Source organism: Dama dama, chromosome 5 (assembly GCF_033118175.1).
Source record: "Dama dama isolate Ldn47 chromosome 5, ASM3311817v1, whole genome shotgun sequence".
NCBI lineage: Eukaryota > Metazoa > Chordata > Mammalia > Artiodactyla > Cervidae > Dama > Dama dama.
This window is the reverse complement of record NC_083685.1, coordinates 535,322-547,913: the sequence shown is the minus strand read 5'-3', so window position 1 is coordinate 547,913 and position 12,592 is coordinate 535,322. Positions and strand designations below refer to the sequence as shown.

The following is a 12,592-nucleotide window of genomic DNA, read 5'->3' as shown; positions in this document are numbered from 1 at the left end:
GGTGTCTCATGACTGCTGTCTGGTGTACTCTGCCTGCCTCCTTTGGTTGTTTCAGACAGAAGGGTCAGTGTGGTCCCTGTCCATCCATCTTGGCTGGAAGCGCAAGTTTCCAACCAGTGTCTCCGCTCCCTGTCTCCTCTCTTGTCTGAGCAGTGGTTGTCAATATGACGCTGATTGTCAAGGCTTCTTCAAGGGAATGTGTGTGAAGTGCCGTGACTTTGCCTCCACGACCCTGGCTGGTCCTCATAAGCACGCGTGTCTTCTTAACTTCATTTCCCTTTGACAGGCTGGAGAGTGAGGCCCAGGTCTTGGCTGGTTTGGATCCCAGGCAGGCCCATCTGTTCTCAGGCCACATGCATTCAATGGCTCCCACAGCCTAGCTTCTGGGGTGCCCCTGCCCAAGTGCAGTGTGTCTGCTGGCTTTGTCGGGCACATGCGTGTGCCTGGTTCTTTCTCTTCAGCCACGTGACTTCCCAGTGAGACAGGCGATGGGACGACCACTCGGCGGGAAAGCAGCCAGATGGGATGTCAGTGACCAGAACCACCAGGCCTGCTTTCCCAACGCGAGCACGGTCTGGCACCAGGGAAGGAGGCGCTCAGCCCTCAGCAGGCCGCCAGTTTCCACGGTTCCAGCCATCTCCTCCTGTCAGTCAGCGCTGGGCCTATCGCCTAAGAAAACCCTGATGTCTGTGTTTCCTGATTTCCATGGTGCCTGCAGACAGAACCCAGGACCTCTGCAGCTGGCCTGGGAGAAGACGTGGATGGGTCGGCCTGCCAGCTCGTGAGATGCTACGTGAGGCTTCGCATGGAGGGGCCGGGGGTCAGGTGACGTCACGGATCCCTTTCTGGCTGTGCTGTGTCATTACTGCCCATTTCAGGACAGGGGTCCACGGTGCGGGGAGGGCCTGGGAGTTGGAAGGAAAAGGCTGGGGAAGTCAGGAGCGTTTGGTATCCAATGCGTGTCCATTTATTTTACACTTACAAAAGAAATCACCCACCCTCTGCCCCATCCCCCAAAAAACAGTCTCTTTTTACAAACATTTAAAAATTAAAACCAAATGAAGATAGACAAGTTAATTTCAGTACAATTATTTTTCAATGTAGCTGTCATAATTAGAGTTTAAATTTCCTACAAGTGACCAATGTCCAAGTGACTTATACGGAAATCCTGATTATTGGCCATTTTACAAGTTAGCAAATTCTAGTACAAAAATAGTCCGTGTGCTGGAATAGGCTTTCCTTTTACATAGGTCTCAGGTCAGTCTATTGACCACATAATCCGCGTGCGTCCTGGGGCTCTCTCTTCACAATGGCTCATTCATCGTAGCTGAAGCAGCCTGGTGCCCCCCACAGTGGTGGGCCCAGTTCTGCCCGGGGCCGCGCTGGAGACGGCAGGCCCAGGCAGGGCCACGCTGGCCCCGGGGCAGCAGGCAGAGCCCAGCTCCGCTCCGGACCTGGAGGGCGGGCGAGCTGTGGGCAGAGCCGCCCCCTCTGAGGGAGCAGCAGCCCGGGACGTGGCTCCATGCGGGCCGGCCTGCCTCCCGCAGTCTCGGCGCCCCCAGGGCCCAGCGAGGGCCGCAGTGGGCCTGGCCGCGGGGGCCCTTGGGGCAGGGGCGGGCCGGCTACTTGTCCCGCAGCAGGTCCAGCTGCTCCTGGCACTCGGTGAACAGGCGCTGGAAGCGGAGGTTCTGCCCGATGACTGGCAACAGCTCCTTCAGCAGGTCCCGCTTGCGCAGACCCTGCGGGCACAGGATAGGCAGCTGAGGGCCCTGGCGGGGCTTCCCCGGACGGAAGCTGAGGGCCCTGGCGGGGCTTCCCCGGACAGAAGCCATCTCACCGGGAGGTGGGGCGGCTGAATATGGAGGCGCAGAGCGGCAGGTGCGTGGTGGGGGGATTCTAGGCAGGTTCTGCTCATCTGGGCCCCCTGTGGCTGCAGGCTCGGGCACCGCTGGTCTCTGCACTAGTCAGTGGCCAGAGGAGCCTGGCCTCCAGGCCGGGATGGGACCAGGCCTCCAGGCCGGGATGGGACCAGGCTGCCAGGGCAGGCCGTCCTGGAGGAGCAGCTCTCCAGGGGCCCGAGGTCAAGCCCGGGGCAGAGGAGGGGCCGTGGCCTCGCATTCTGCCTTCAGCGCTTCCTACACCCCTTCTGCCCTTGTGCGGCGGGCACCGCCAGGCGGGGTCTGCATTCACAGACCCCCAAGGAGCAGAGCTGCTGAGAAGGGAGCACCCCCGCGGGCAGTGCTGACCACCGCAAGAGGAGGCCCGGGTGTGACGGTGTGGACCCCGGACGGGGAAACACAGAGGCACCAGCCACGAGCAGCACAGCACGCCCCACAGGAGGAGGGGGCTCCGGGGGCCGGGACGCTGCTGAGGCCGAGCAGCGTGAGGGCCGGTGGGGAGCAGGTGTGGGACCACTGCCTACAGAGGCCTGTGGACGACAGCAGAGAGCCCAACACCCAGGTAACGGGTTCCACAGGAGACACAGATGGCTAAAGAAAAATCATGGGTCCATTTCACAGTTAAAGGCTGAAAGGCCCCACTGAGGGCTGATCAGGTAACGTAGAAAATCCGATAAACAGACATGTTGGAATAAGACACAACATTTTCAGATAAATGGCAGAAAAATTCTGAAAATTTTCAAAGATTAAGAACATATTACCTATAAAGGAAAACATGCCTAGTGTTTTTGTTTTTTTACCACACAGTTTGCGATATCTTGGTTCTTGAGCAAGGATTAAACCTGGGCCCGCATGGAGTGCTAACCACTGGACTTCCAGGGAAATCCCTGGTATTTTTAATACCCTGGAAAAAACCTTGCCTACCTTTTAATCCAGCTAAACAATTATTCACATAAGAGATTATCATAAAAAATGTTTTATTTGGGCTTGTAACACCTCAGAAGGGTTACGCCAGGAAAGATCCACTCTGAAAATGTTTTGGAGGAAATACTCAAGAGTGAGAAGAGGTAAGTCCAGATGACGGTACAAGGCATGTAACTTACTAAAGCTGATTCTGGTCTTTAATATGAACATATGCATAAGAAAACAAGAGACGTAAATAGCTTGAACTAGGTGATGAAAATACAGCTTGCCAGATCAAACAAAAGCCGGCCACACCAATGCTGCCAAGAAATACACAGACATGTACACAGAAAGGCTGAAAGTTAAAGATGGAGAAAGATATGTTGCTAATAATAAATGCAGTATTTTACAATTATCAAATAATGCAGACTTTGTGACAAAAACCATCATTGGAGAGAGTGTGCAAAGACCCCAGCACACGCGCCGCCCCCGCCTCCCCACCCCAACTGTCTTGGGCAGCAGCCAGACACAGCTCACGGCCACTTCTCCAGTCAGGGACACAAGTCCTGAGACGGAGACCTCAATGGATGAGGGTTCCCTAGAGGGTCTGGCAGGACAGCTCAGGCCTCGGAGAGCGGCTGCTCTGTGCCCACCCTCGGCTTACTGTCTGCCCCACCACCCCCGACCACCACCCCGTACACGCGGAGCTTTGATCTCTGACGGCAAGTAACCTGGGGTCCCCTGAGGTGCACCGGGAGCTCATGTCACCAATTTCCCAATATATAAGCAGTTGCTGCCAACCAGTAAGAAAAGCAAATGACACCACAGTATTCCAACAGGAAATACAAACGGCTCTTAAACACATGAAATGACGTCATCCCAGGAAGCCTCCTGGGGCCCGTGGACCCCACAGCATCGCAGGCAGCACCCTCTACTTGCCAGCCCTCCAGGGGACCAGTTCCATGGGAACGGCCAATTCTCACCGAGAAACTCACCAAAAAGGCCTAGGGCTCACACTCAACTCACCCCCACCCGGCTCTCAACATCCAGACGAAGAACACTGGAGAAATATTTTTAAAAAAAAGGTGTCAATTCAGAAGAGTGCTGGGACTTTCCTGGTGGTCCAGTGGTGGGGACTCTGCACTTCCACGGCAGGGGCTCGGGTTCAACCCCTGGTCAGGGAATTCAGATCCCGCAAGCCACGCAGTGCAGCCTCTGCAGGATCCACTTCCTGCCCTCAAGTCACACCCCCCTCTGCTGACGGTGTTCCGGCCACGGGGGCCTCCAGGGCCAGCTGGTGCATTGCCATCCCCGGCAGCAGACCCCCCAGGTCTCCCCACCACCACTCTGCAGACCCATCGGTTCACCCGCCCAGGTCTGCCAGACCGGACGGCACCTCACTGCACAGACAGAAAGAGGAGGCCCCCTGGCTGTGCTGTGAGGGCTTCCGCCAGGACGGCTGGGCACTGCGCCCTCACTCTGAGGCTGGGCCCCAGGAAGCTCTCACAGCACCCTGGCTCAGGCCTCAGTCCCACCTGCCTGCAGGGGTGGGAGCGCTGCACCTACCACCACCGTGGACTCCCACTGGCTTCCAGTGGACGTGTGAACTGGCCCCAGGAGGTCCTTGCATATTTCCCGGAGTCGGTATTCAAACCCTAGTTACAGAAAATGCAGAAACAGGAGCACGTCACAAAAAGAGCAGAAAGCCGAGACCACACCAGGTCCCTGTGCGTGCGAAGCCCAAGGACCCACTGCTCCCTGCGCCACCTCCCGGGGCCTGCGGTCTCGGCTCCGGCCCTGAGCTGCCCTCTCCCTGGGCACAAGCGCATCCCGGAGACTCCAGGGTGTGGGCTGGGGGAGGAGGAGTGGGCGGGGGCTCTGCTGGGCAGGAGGGGCTCGAAGGAAGGGGAGCGCTGCAGGCCTGTGGGGCTCCGAGGCTTCTGGGAGTGAGGGGAGGCTTCCACATGCGCCCTGCCCCAGCCCCTCAGTGCGCGGCGGGCCAGACGCTGGCAGGGCCGGGCCGGGGCTCACCTTCGCTCACGAGGAACCGCGCGTAGAGGAGCAGCCAGTGGCGGTATTCGTGGCTGGAGCGCAGGGCGAGCGCCGCAGCGACCTGGCTCTCCAGGTAGGCCAGGGTGGTCTCCTGCTGCACCACATGAGGCACGGAGAAGAGCCGGGCTGCCTGCCGCCCCGAGCTGCGGGCAGAGCGCCGTCAGCAGGCTCTCGGCCGGCCCCAGGCCCTGCCCTGCACCGCCCAGCAGGCCCACCACCTGCCTCTCAGGCGACAAGGCAGTGAGCCTACGCCCTGAGACAGAGCCCGCCCACGGTCTCTGGTGGCCTGGTCTCAGGGTGGGCCTGGCAGGGGCCGCGTGCGCACACCACCCTCCCCCGGCACCTACGTGGAGGCGCGGCCCTGGACTATGGCTAGGGGTCCCGAACACAGCATGGCGTCCTGGGGCGGCAGGCTGCTCCTGAAGTCCGCGCACTGCACCAGCGAGTCCTGCTTGTCAGAGACCAGGTTCCTGGGGACACGGGGGCAGGAGGGGCTCAGGGAAACCGAAGGCCCAGCAGGGGCAGCGTGAGCCGGGCGCCCTGCACATCCGCAGGGGCCTCCTGATGTGGGCGCTGGCCAGAGGCCGGGCCGGAAATGCTGGTGGACAAGCCCAGGAACACTTAAGTGCCCCCCCAGGACAGGACCCCAGAGAGTGGACAGCAGGAGCACAGGCCCCCTCGCAGGCCCCAGGGGCGGTGAGCTCACCACGTGGACAGTGACGGGCTGAAGCAGTAGGCCTTGCCATCCGACAGGTTCATCACGGGGATCCCATGCTGTGTCAGCAAGATCTGAGATACCGTCATGTCGCTTCCTGACGAGACACACAGAAGGTTCCCGCATGTTCCGGTCAGCAGGCACCAGACCCCTCAGCAGTGGGGCCCAGAGCTTGCTCATCGCCTTGGCCGGCAGGCCCGTCACCCCAGCCCCGGCCTGGGCCGCTCCCACCCCCGAGGGCCCACGCACACCTGCCAGGATGGAGTGCAGAGACTCCTCCTTCACCACCACCACCTGCCTGTGCACGTCCCAGACGGACAGCGTGGCGGCGGCGGTGAGCGCCATGACATAGGGGCCGGTGCAGTGCAGGGTGGAGATCGGGGACGGCAGCAGTATGGGGGGTAGGAGGCGGCGGCCGCAGGCGGAGAACACCGACAGCATCCGCTTTTCACAGGCAACGCACACCACGTCCCTGGGGGCGGGGGCAGGCGTCAGGGGCCTGCCTGGGGCCGGCTCCTCTCCCCAGGCTGCCCGGGCTCACACGAGCTGCCCCGGGAGCAGGTGTCCAAGGAGCAGCGCCCTGACAGCGAGCGCCCCTGTGGTCCCGGCTGAGTTGAGCCAGAGCGGCCCCCAAGGGCTCTTTCCAGACACGTTCCCTTCTCCAGGCAGCCACGGGGGCCGTGGGAACACACTGGGGGGCTGACCCTCGAGCAGAGCTCCCCTCGAAGGGCAGGACCTGGAAAGCGCCGGCCTGGGGACTGGGAGGACCGTCTGAAAGCCCTGCTGACTTCCCTGGATGAAAGCTCAGGCCAGAGAAGCAGCCAGCGGCGCTCAGAGGCAGGCAGTGCAGCCTGCACGAGCCTGGCCACGATGCACGGGGTGGGGGCTCCCCTCCTGAAGCATGCAGGTGACAGCGCCACCTTCGGGGTGCCCCAGGGACGTGGTGGGCCAGGCACAGTGTGGGGGCCGCCCTGTGTTCAGTGGGGCAAGGCCCCGCACTTACCCGCTGCCAGCGGCCGTGAGGATGCGGCCGGGGAGCACCGTCTCCCACTCCTTCCCCTCACGGCTGCACTTCAGGCGGCTTAGCTTTAGGCCCCCGCCGGCCGTCACCTCGTTCTCCACCTCGATGTACATGGAAGGGTCGGAGCTCACCTGGGGAAGGCAAGACAACAGTCTTCAGTGGAGCTGGCCTCAGATGTGGGCTCCGGGGATGGACAGAGCTGCCAGCCACCAGGTAGGGGTCAGCAGGGGTGGTCATGGGCACAGGTGCCGGGAGCGGGTGACCACCGGTCCTCCACCCGTGGAGTGGACATGCTGGGTCATAGCTTATGACTGAAGCCTCCAGATCCTGCCACCGCCGCTCAGGAGAGAGAACGCAGAGGCCACAGGTGACCTGCCAAAAGCATACAGTATGGAAGGACCCTGGCTCGAGGGCAGAGCTGGGGAACACGGCTCTCCTGACTGGAGATCTTCAACAGCTGTGGGGTGTGGCAGGCACCGAGGCTGCCCGGCTCCTGGAGGAGGTCTGGGAGGACTGAGGTGCCTGGCGTGCTTGCTAGAACCCATGTCCCTGCAGGTGAGTTCGGGGAGTCGGTGTGGGTTAGCGTCGGCTCCACACGGGCAGAGAAGATGGCTGGCACTTGGGAGGCCTCAGCAGCTGAGCTGGGCGGAGGGCTGGCCAGGCCCCCAGAAACCAAGTAGTCCCACCCGGCGCTGCGGGGAAGGCCCTGGGGTGGGGGACCGGCGACTCGTGAAAAGAACCTGGTGCCCCACCGGGAGACCCCGAGGGCCAGCCTGGGCCAGGGCAGTGTGCCCGCCGGCACGGGGGTCCTGAGGGTGAGGGGACGGCGTCTGAGGCTGGGGCCTCTGGGCCGAGGACTGCCAGCCCCAGGTGCGCGCTGCGAACAGAGCTCACACACCCTCATGGCCAGCTGTGCCGGGTGCTGGGACGTGGACGGGCCAGCAGGCGGGTCAGCCCCAGGCACTGAGCCCAAGGTCCAGAGCCAAGATGGAGGAGGCTTCTGGGAGAAGGGACCCCTGGGGTGGGTCTTAAGGAGCTGGATGCCCAGCAGGAGCAGCAGGCCTCGGAACCCCAAAGAGACTAGCCGCTCCGTAAGACTGGGTGGCTGCTTGGATCAGCCACAGCTCCCCCGAAGGTGACGGAGGCCACGTGGAAGCAGCCCGAGCCTGTGACAGCTCAGGGCTCACGGCTCAGGGGGAGCTCACCTGGAGGGTGAAGGCTCTCTGGGGGCCCGGCATCGGCAGCTTCAGTGCAGGAGCTGGGACAGACACACACACAGTGTCCTTCTCGGTGGTCAGGGCGGCGGGGGACTGCAAGAGCAGAAGCGTCCCTGAGCCCTGCACCCGAGGGCAGCGACCGGTGAGGGAAAGCCCCTGAGTGAGGCTGGGCCTGCAACCCTGGCTTCCCCTTCCTGAGGACCGCAGGGCAGATGCGTGCCACAGAGGCAGGCCGCTGTGGGCACGAGGCGGCTGCCCTGGGGGCTCGAGGACTCCGGGGGTTGGGGCGGTTCGGGCCCCGGAGGCGCCCAGCGCCAGGCTCACCTGAACAGACAGGGACACGGGCAGGAGCCGCGAGTCCTTCCGCGGCCGCCCCTTCTTCTTCTTCTCCACGGTCTCCACCTCCAGCTCCAGCTTGCGCTTGGACAGCGAGGGGGGCTTGGCCGCGGGCGCCTTCTCGTCACTGTCGCTGCTGCTCTCCAGGACATCGCGGGGCCGCAGCTCCTTCACCAGGCTCTGCTCCTTCAACCTGCACGACACACGCCCGCGGCATTGCCGCGGGACCGCTCGTTTCAGGGTAGCCAATCAAACCCCTACTCAGCCCCCAAAGCTGACAAATGAAACGAGTTAGAAGAGGACTTCCCTGGTGGTCCAGTGGCTGGGGGTCCACCTGGGAACGCAGGGGGAACGGCTTCAGCCCCTGCTCCAGGAGGACCCCGCGCGCCGAGGGGCAGCTAAGCCTGAGCCCAGAGCATGTGCTCTGCGACAAGAGGTCACTGCAACGCATGGAGCCCCGGCTGCCGCATCCAGAGCAACAAGGGCCCAGTGCAACCAAAACTACACAAGATAAACACGTGCATTAAAAAAAAGAAAGAAGGAAGCTATCAAACCATGAAACTGTGTGGAGGAACCTTAAACATATTCTTAAGAGAAAGCAGGCCACGTGGAGACTGAGCCGTGTGGCCCCGGTGACACCTTCTGGAAACGGCAGGCTACGGGCACGGTCAGAAGGCCAGGGCTGCTCTGGGGGCCCGCTGTGCGACCGGGACGCCTGCCCGGGGCACGCACGCTCACTGGCACTTCCTCTCGTGCTTTTGGGTTGCGGACTCTTGGGTATTCTCTGCCGCTGTCAAGGGAAAGGATGAGGGTGGTGGACGTGACGCCTCACCCCACAGGCCCTGCTGGGGCTGTGAGGGTCTGAAAGGCTGTAAGGGATGGGGGTGACAGCCCCCGAGGGAGCCGGCTTGGCGGCCTCGGGACCCAGGTCTCCCTCCCGCGTCTGGGGGTGGGAGGCACCTCAGCACCCCTCACTTCCTGTTTAGGGACGTGGGTCTCATCTCATCAGCTTTCCAGAGCGTTCAGCAGCAGGAGGCTTCAGATCCGCCACACTGCTGACCTCACACGAAGGTCAGAGGCCACACTGGCCTGCATGACAGTGCCCCACGCCCTTCCCTGAGAGTGAACACTGCCCAGACACGCGCTTTCCACACTGGGCGAAGCCCCGGGGCAGCACAGGTGGCTTCAGCTCCACAACGCCGTCCATGGCAAGGACGGGTCTTGTCACAGCCGCTGGCTGCCTCCTCTGGGCACCGGCCGGCTGAGGGGCTCTGTAGATCTTGGGCCCCAGTCCCTGACGTGCTGATGGGGACGCAGCTCCAGGAAGGGATGGGCGCCCCCGGCCTGTGCCAAGGCAGGTGGCCCGGCCCGCTCACACCCCCGCCAGCAGTCGACTCGCAGGACTGGGCAGTGTGCTCTACGCCTCAGAGGGCTTGCTGCGAGACCTCCCTGGGGGCAGAGGCTCCAGGCCAGCCACAGGGGCTGGAACGCGCGGGCGGCCGGCTCAGTAGGGTGCTGGCGCGCGTGGGGGCTCAGAGGCCTCCAGTCCCTCTGCCTCAGCTCCCGACCTCCTGGCTGATGTGAGCGAGGAGCCGGCATTAGAGGTTGGAACGCTCCCACCCTCATCTCCGGGGCACACGCAGCCGCCACCTACCTTTCCACAGCTGTCGGGGTCACGTTGGCCAAGGCAGGAGTCCCTGGTGTGGCTTTGGAGCGCTCCGTGAACCGGGAGTCGAACGCCTTCATAGGTTCGATCTTGGACGGGGTTGTCAGGACAGAGGGGGACGGGGTGGTGGGAGCAGTGGCCGTGTTCACGCTGGGGTGAGTGGGGGGAAGGCCACGTCACACAACCAGCAGGGCCCAGAGTCTGGGCTATGTGTGCCGTGGAGCCCAAGGAGCTGGGCACAAACATCAGATTTCCATAAACGACTTCCCTGACTTCAACATCCCCACATATTACCTTCTAGAAGGCAGACCTTTCAGCACCTGGCATTTGCGAGGCTGTGAGCAAATGCCTGGCACTCCCCTCTGCACGTTCTGAGAGCTGCTGGGGGTACAAGGCTGGGACAGCAGCTCCATAGGCCCTTCCTCACCTCGGGCCCATCTCCACCCCAGCCCAGTCTGACAACAGGTCTAACCGAAGTGCACAGGGTCCCGAAGCTACCGTCCTCTCCTGCCGCCTTCCCTGGCCAAGCGCTGCACTTGGGCAGCCCTGCTTGCCTCCGGGGGACGGTCAGGCGCCCCCCCCCCACCACCCCAGATCCAGACACGTCCCACACACTGGTCCGAAGCCACGGGGCCTCCTCCGGGCTGACCCGGGCCAGACCTGCAGGTCTCCCAGGACCTTGTGCAGGCCCGGGACACTGCCCTTCCCCAGACCCCTTCGCCCTGACGTCCGGCTTCCTGAGTGGCCTGGCGGACCCACCCCGTGCACCCTCCTCCCCTGGTGCAGGCCTCCCGGCCACAACCACGGCAGAGGCTGTGGTAACACAGGCCCCAGAGTCACCGCGACTGTCGGGCACAGGCCAGGGCAGCAGCTGAGCCCGGGTACCTCCCGGGTGTCCTGTGTCTGCACCAGGGAGAAGCCAGCCTTTTGTCCTGCGCCCCCACCCCCCTCCTCAGGGTTTGGGGCTCTGCTCTCGTGGCTGTGACCCTGTGGCGTGGCTCAGCCTAAGAGACTTCCGGAGACCTGCCCGGCAAGGCCCTCAGGGGGGCAGCTCCTCAGTCACACCCCTCTGCTCCTTTCCCACGGCCAGTGTGGTGTCCAGGCGGTGGGCCATGGGCTCCCCCAGCAGACATGTTCTGAGTGTGGGGGGAGCTGGGGCCGGGGCACACAAGCGGACCGGCTGAAGCAGGGCTGGCCAGGCAGCTGCTGACACGGAGCCCTGAGCGCTGACCCCGCTTCTGAGCAGGTCCCCATCTGAAAGCCAGCCCGTTCCTCCCTTCACCTGCGGCCGCCAAGCGTCTCCGGGACCTGCCCCTGGCCCCATGGACTCACCCGTCCTTACTGGCAGCGTCGCCCACAGGCCGGGTGCCGGCCACCGGCTCGGTGGAAGGCTTCGAGGAGCTGAAGGGGACGGGTGTGCTGGGGTCCAGCGGCAGCAGTGGCGGGCCGCTATGGGAGCTGAGCATGGTGCCCGCCAGGGAGCTCGAGAGCGGGATGCTGTTGAAGAAGGCTGTGGAGAAGTCCCTGTCACCGAGAAGGGAGAGTCAGCCCAGACCGCGGGCGCCACGCCAAGTACTTACACATCCTCAACACCCCAGTTTCTGGTCCAGAGACAAGGCACTTTCAGGGTGGTTTTCATGCAGGTGACAGAGAAGTAAAAAAGAAAGTAAAACCATTTCCCACACTACATTCAGTTGGACCTAAGACAAACTGGGACTTTATGTGCCACTAAGAGTGGTTGCTGTCAGATGCCTCTGATTTTAGGATGCACCCCGACCTGAGCGTTAACCGGGCAAGCATGTCTTGGGGCTGGGGAGACAGTACGCAGGGGCCTTCCTGCCGTTACAGGCGGCCTGGACGTGCCATGAGTAACCCAACCAGCCTCTTCCGAGGAACGGCCGAAGGTTTCCTGGGGCTGCTGTAACACTGAAGGGCTCTGCTAAGGGTCCTGGGGCGCCTCGCCCGCCTCCCCACGGGGCCGCCGCCTGGACTCACACCCTCCCCAAGCGTGTGACGAGGACAGCACGTGGAGGACAGAGACGCCTGCCGCTTCGACTGTCGCCCCACCTTGACTTCAGGTGCTATAGGGGATAAATTCCTAGAAGCAACTGCAGTAGCAAGTGGAACGTCCACAGACGGTTCTGGATAAACCGTTCTAGGGGTCTTGCTTTGAGGTCCACCTCACAAGCTGGGTGTGGCTGCCCCTTTCTCCACACACTCACCACCAGTTTTACCAATTTCTTCACCTCTGACTATCTGAGATCAAAGCGGCATGTTACTACAGGTTTGCTGTTGTTCAGCGGCTCAGTCCTGTCCACCTCTTCACAACTCCACGGACTGCAGCACGCCAGGCTTCCCTGTCCTTCACTACCTCCCAGAGTTTGCTCAAACTCAAGTCCATTGAATCGGTGACACCATCCAACGACCTTATCCTGTCATCCCCTCTCCTCCTTCAATTTTCCCCAGCATTAGGGTTTAATTTACAATTATTTTCATGCAGGGTTGAAAATTTTTCATCTAGAAATATCCTGACTTTCTTTTTCTGCAAACTGTTTGTTCATTTCTGTCATCCATTTTTCTACTTTTTTTTTTTTTTCATCCCGTCAAAATGTACTGAGCAGCAACTGTGTGCCCAATGCTGGGAATACAATGGTGAAGATGGCCATGGTCTCTGCCCACATGAGTGTAAATCTCATAGCCAGCCAGCCAACTGCATCTGTAACTTTAACATTACTATTGTAATAAGTGCTCTGAGATCAGTCATGCTAAGACATTTAACAGCAA

The 12,592-nt window shown here is 61.8% G+C and overlaps 1 protein-coding gene across 5 annotated transcripts in view; it reads right to left on the bottom strand.

Annotated features, from left to right (window-relative positions):
* Nucleotides 1-973: 973 nt before the first annotated feature.
* LOC133056219 (protein HIRA) overlaps nt 974-12,592 on the bottom strand; it is a 46,231-nt gene continuing 34,612 nt past the window's right edge. For 4 of the 5 annotated variants that reach the window (XM_061141340.1, XM_061141341.1, XM_061141338.1 and 1 more), the window contains 11 exons: nt 11,141-11,332; nt 9,797-9,958; nt 8,131-8,335; nt 7,795-7,899; nt 6,572-6,720; nt 5,820-6,040; nt 5,560-5,665; nt 5,201-5,323; nt 4,833-4,996; nt 4,368-4,456; nt 975-1,739 (listed from right to left, as the gene is read on the bottom strand). In XM_061141340.1, the coding sequence (XP_060997323.1) occupies nt 1,623-1,739; nt 4,368-4,456; nt 4,833-4,996; nt 5,201-5,323; nt 5,560-5,665; nt 5,820-6,040; nt 6,572-6,720; nt 7,795-7,899; nt 8,131-8,335; nt 9,797-9,958; nt 11,141-11,332 (1,633 nt within the window). In that variant the 3' untranslated portion in view covers nt 975-1,622. Of the gene's footprint in view, nt 1,740-4,367; nt 4,457-4,832; nt 4,997-5,200; nt 5,324-5,559; nt 5,666-5,819; nt 6,041-6,571; nt 6,721-7,794; nt 7,900-8,130; nt 8,336-9,796; nt 9,959-11,140; nt 11,333-12,592 lie in introns of all 5 variants that reach the window. The other variant, XM_061141337.1, reaches the window with a different exon arrangement.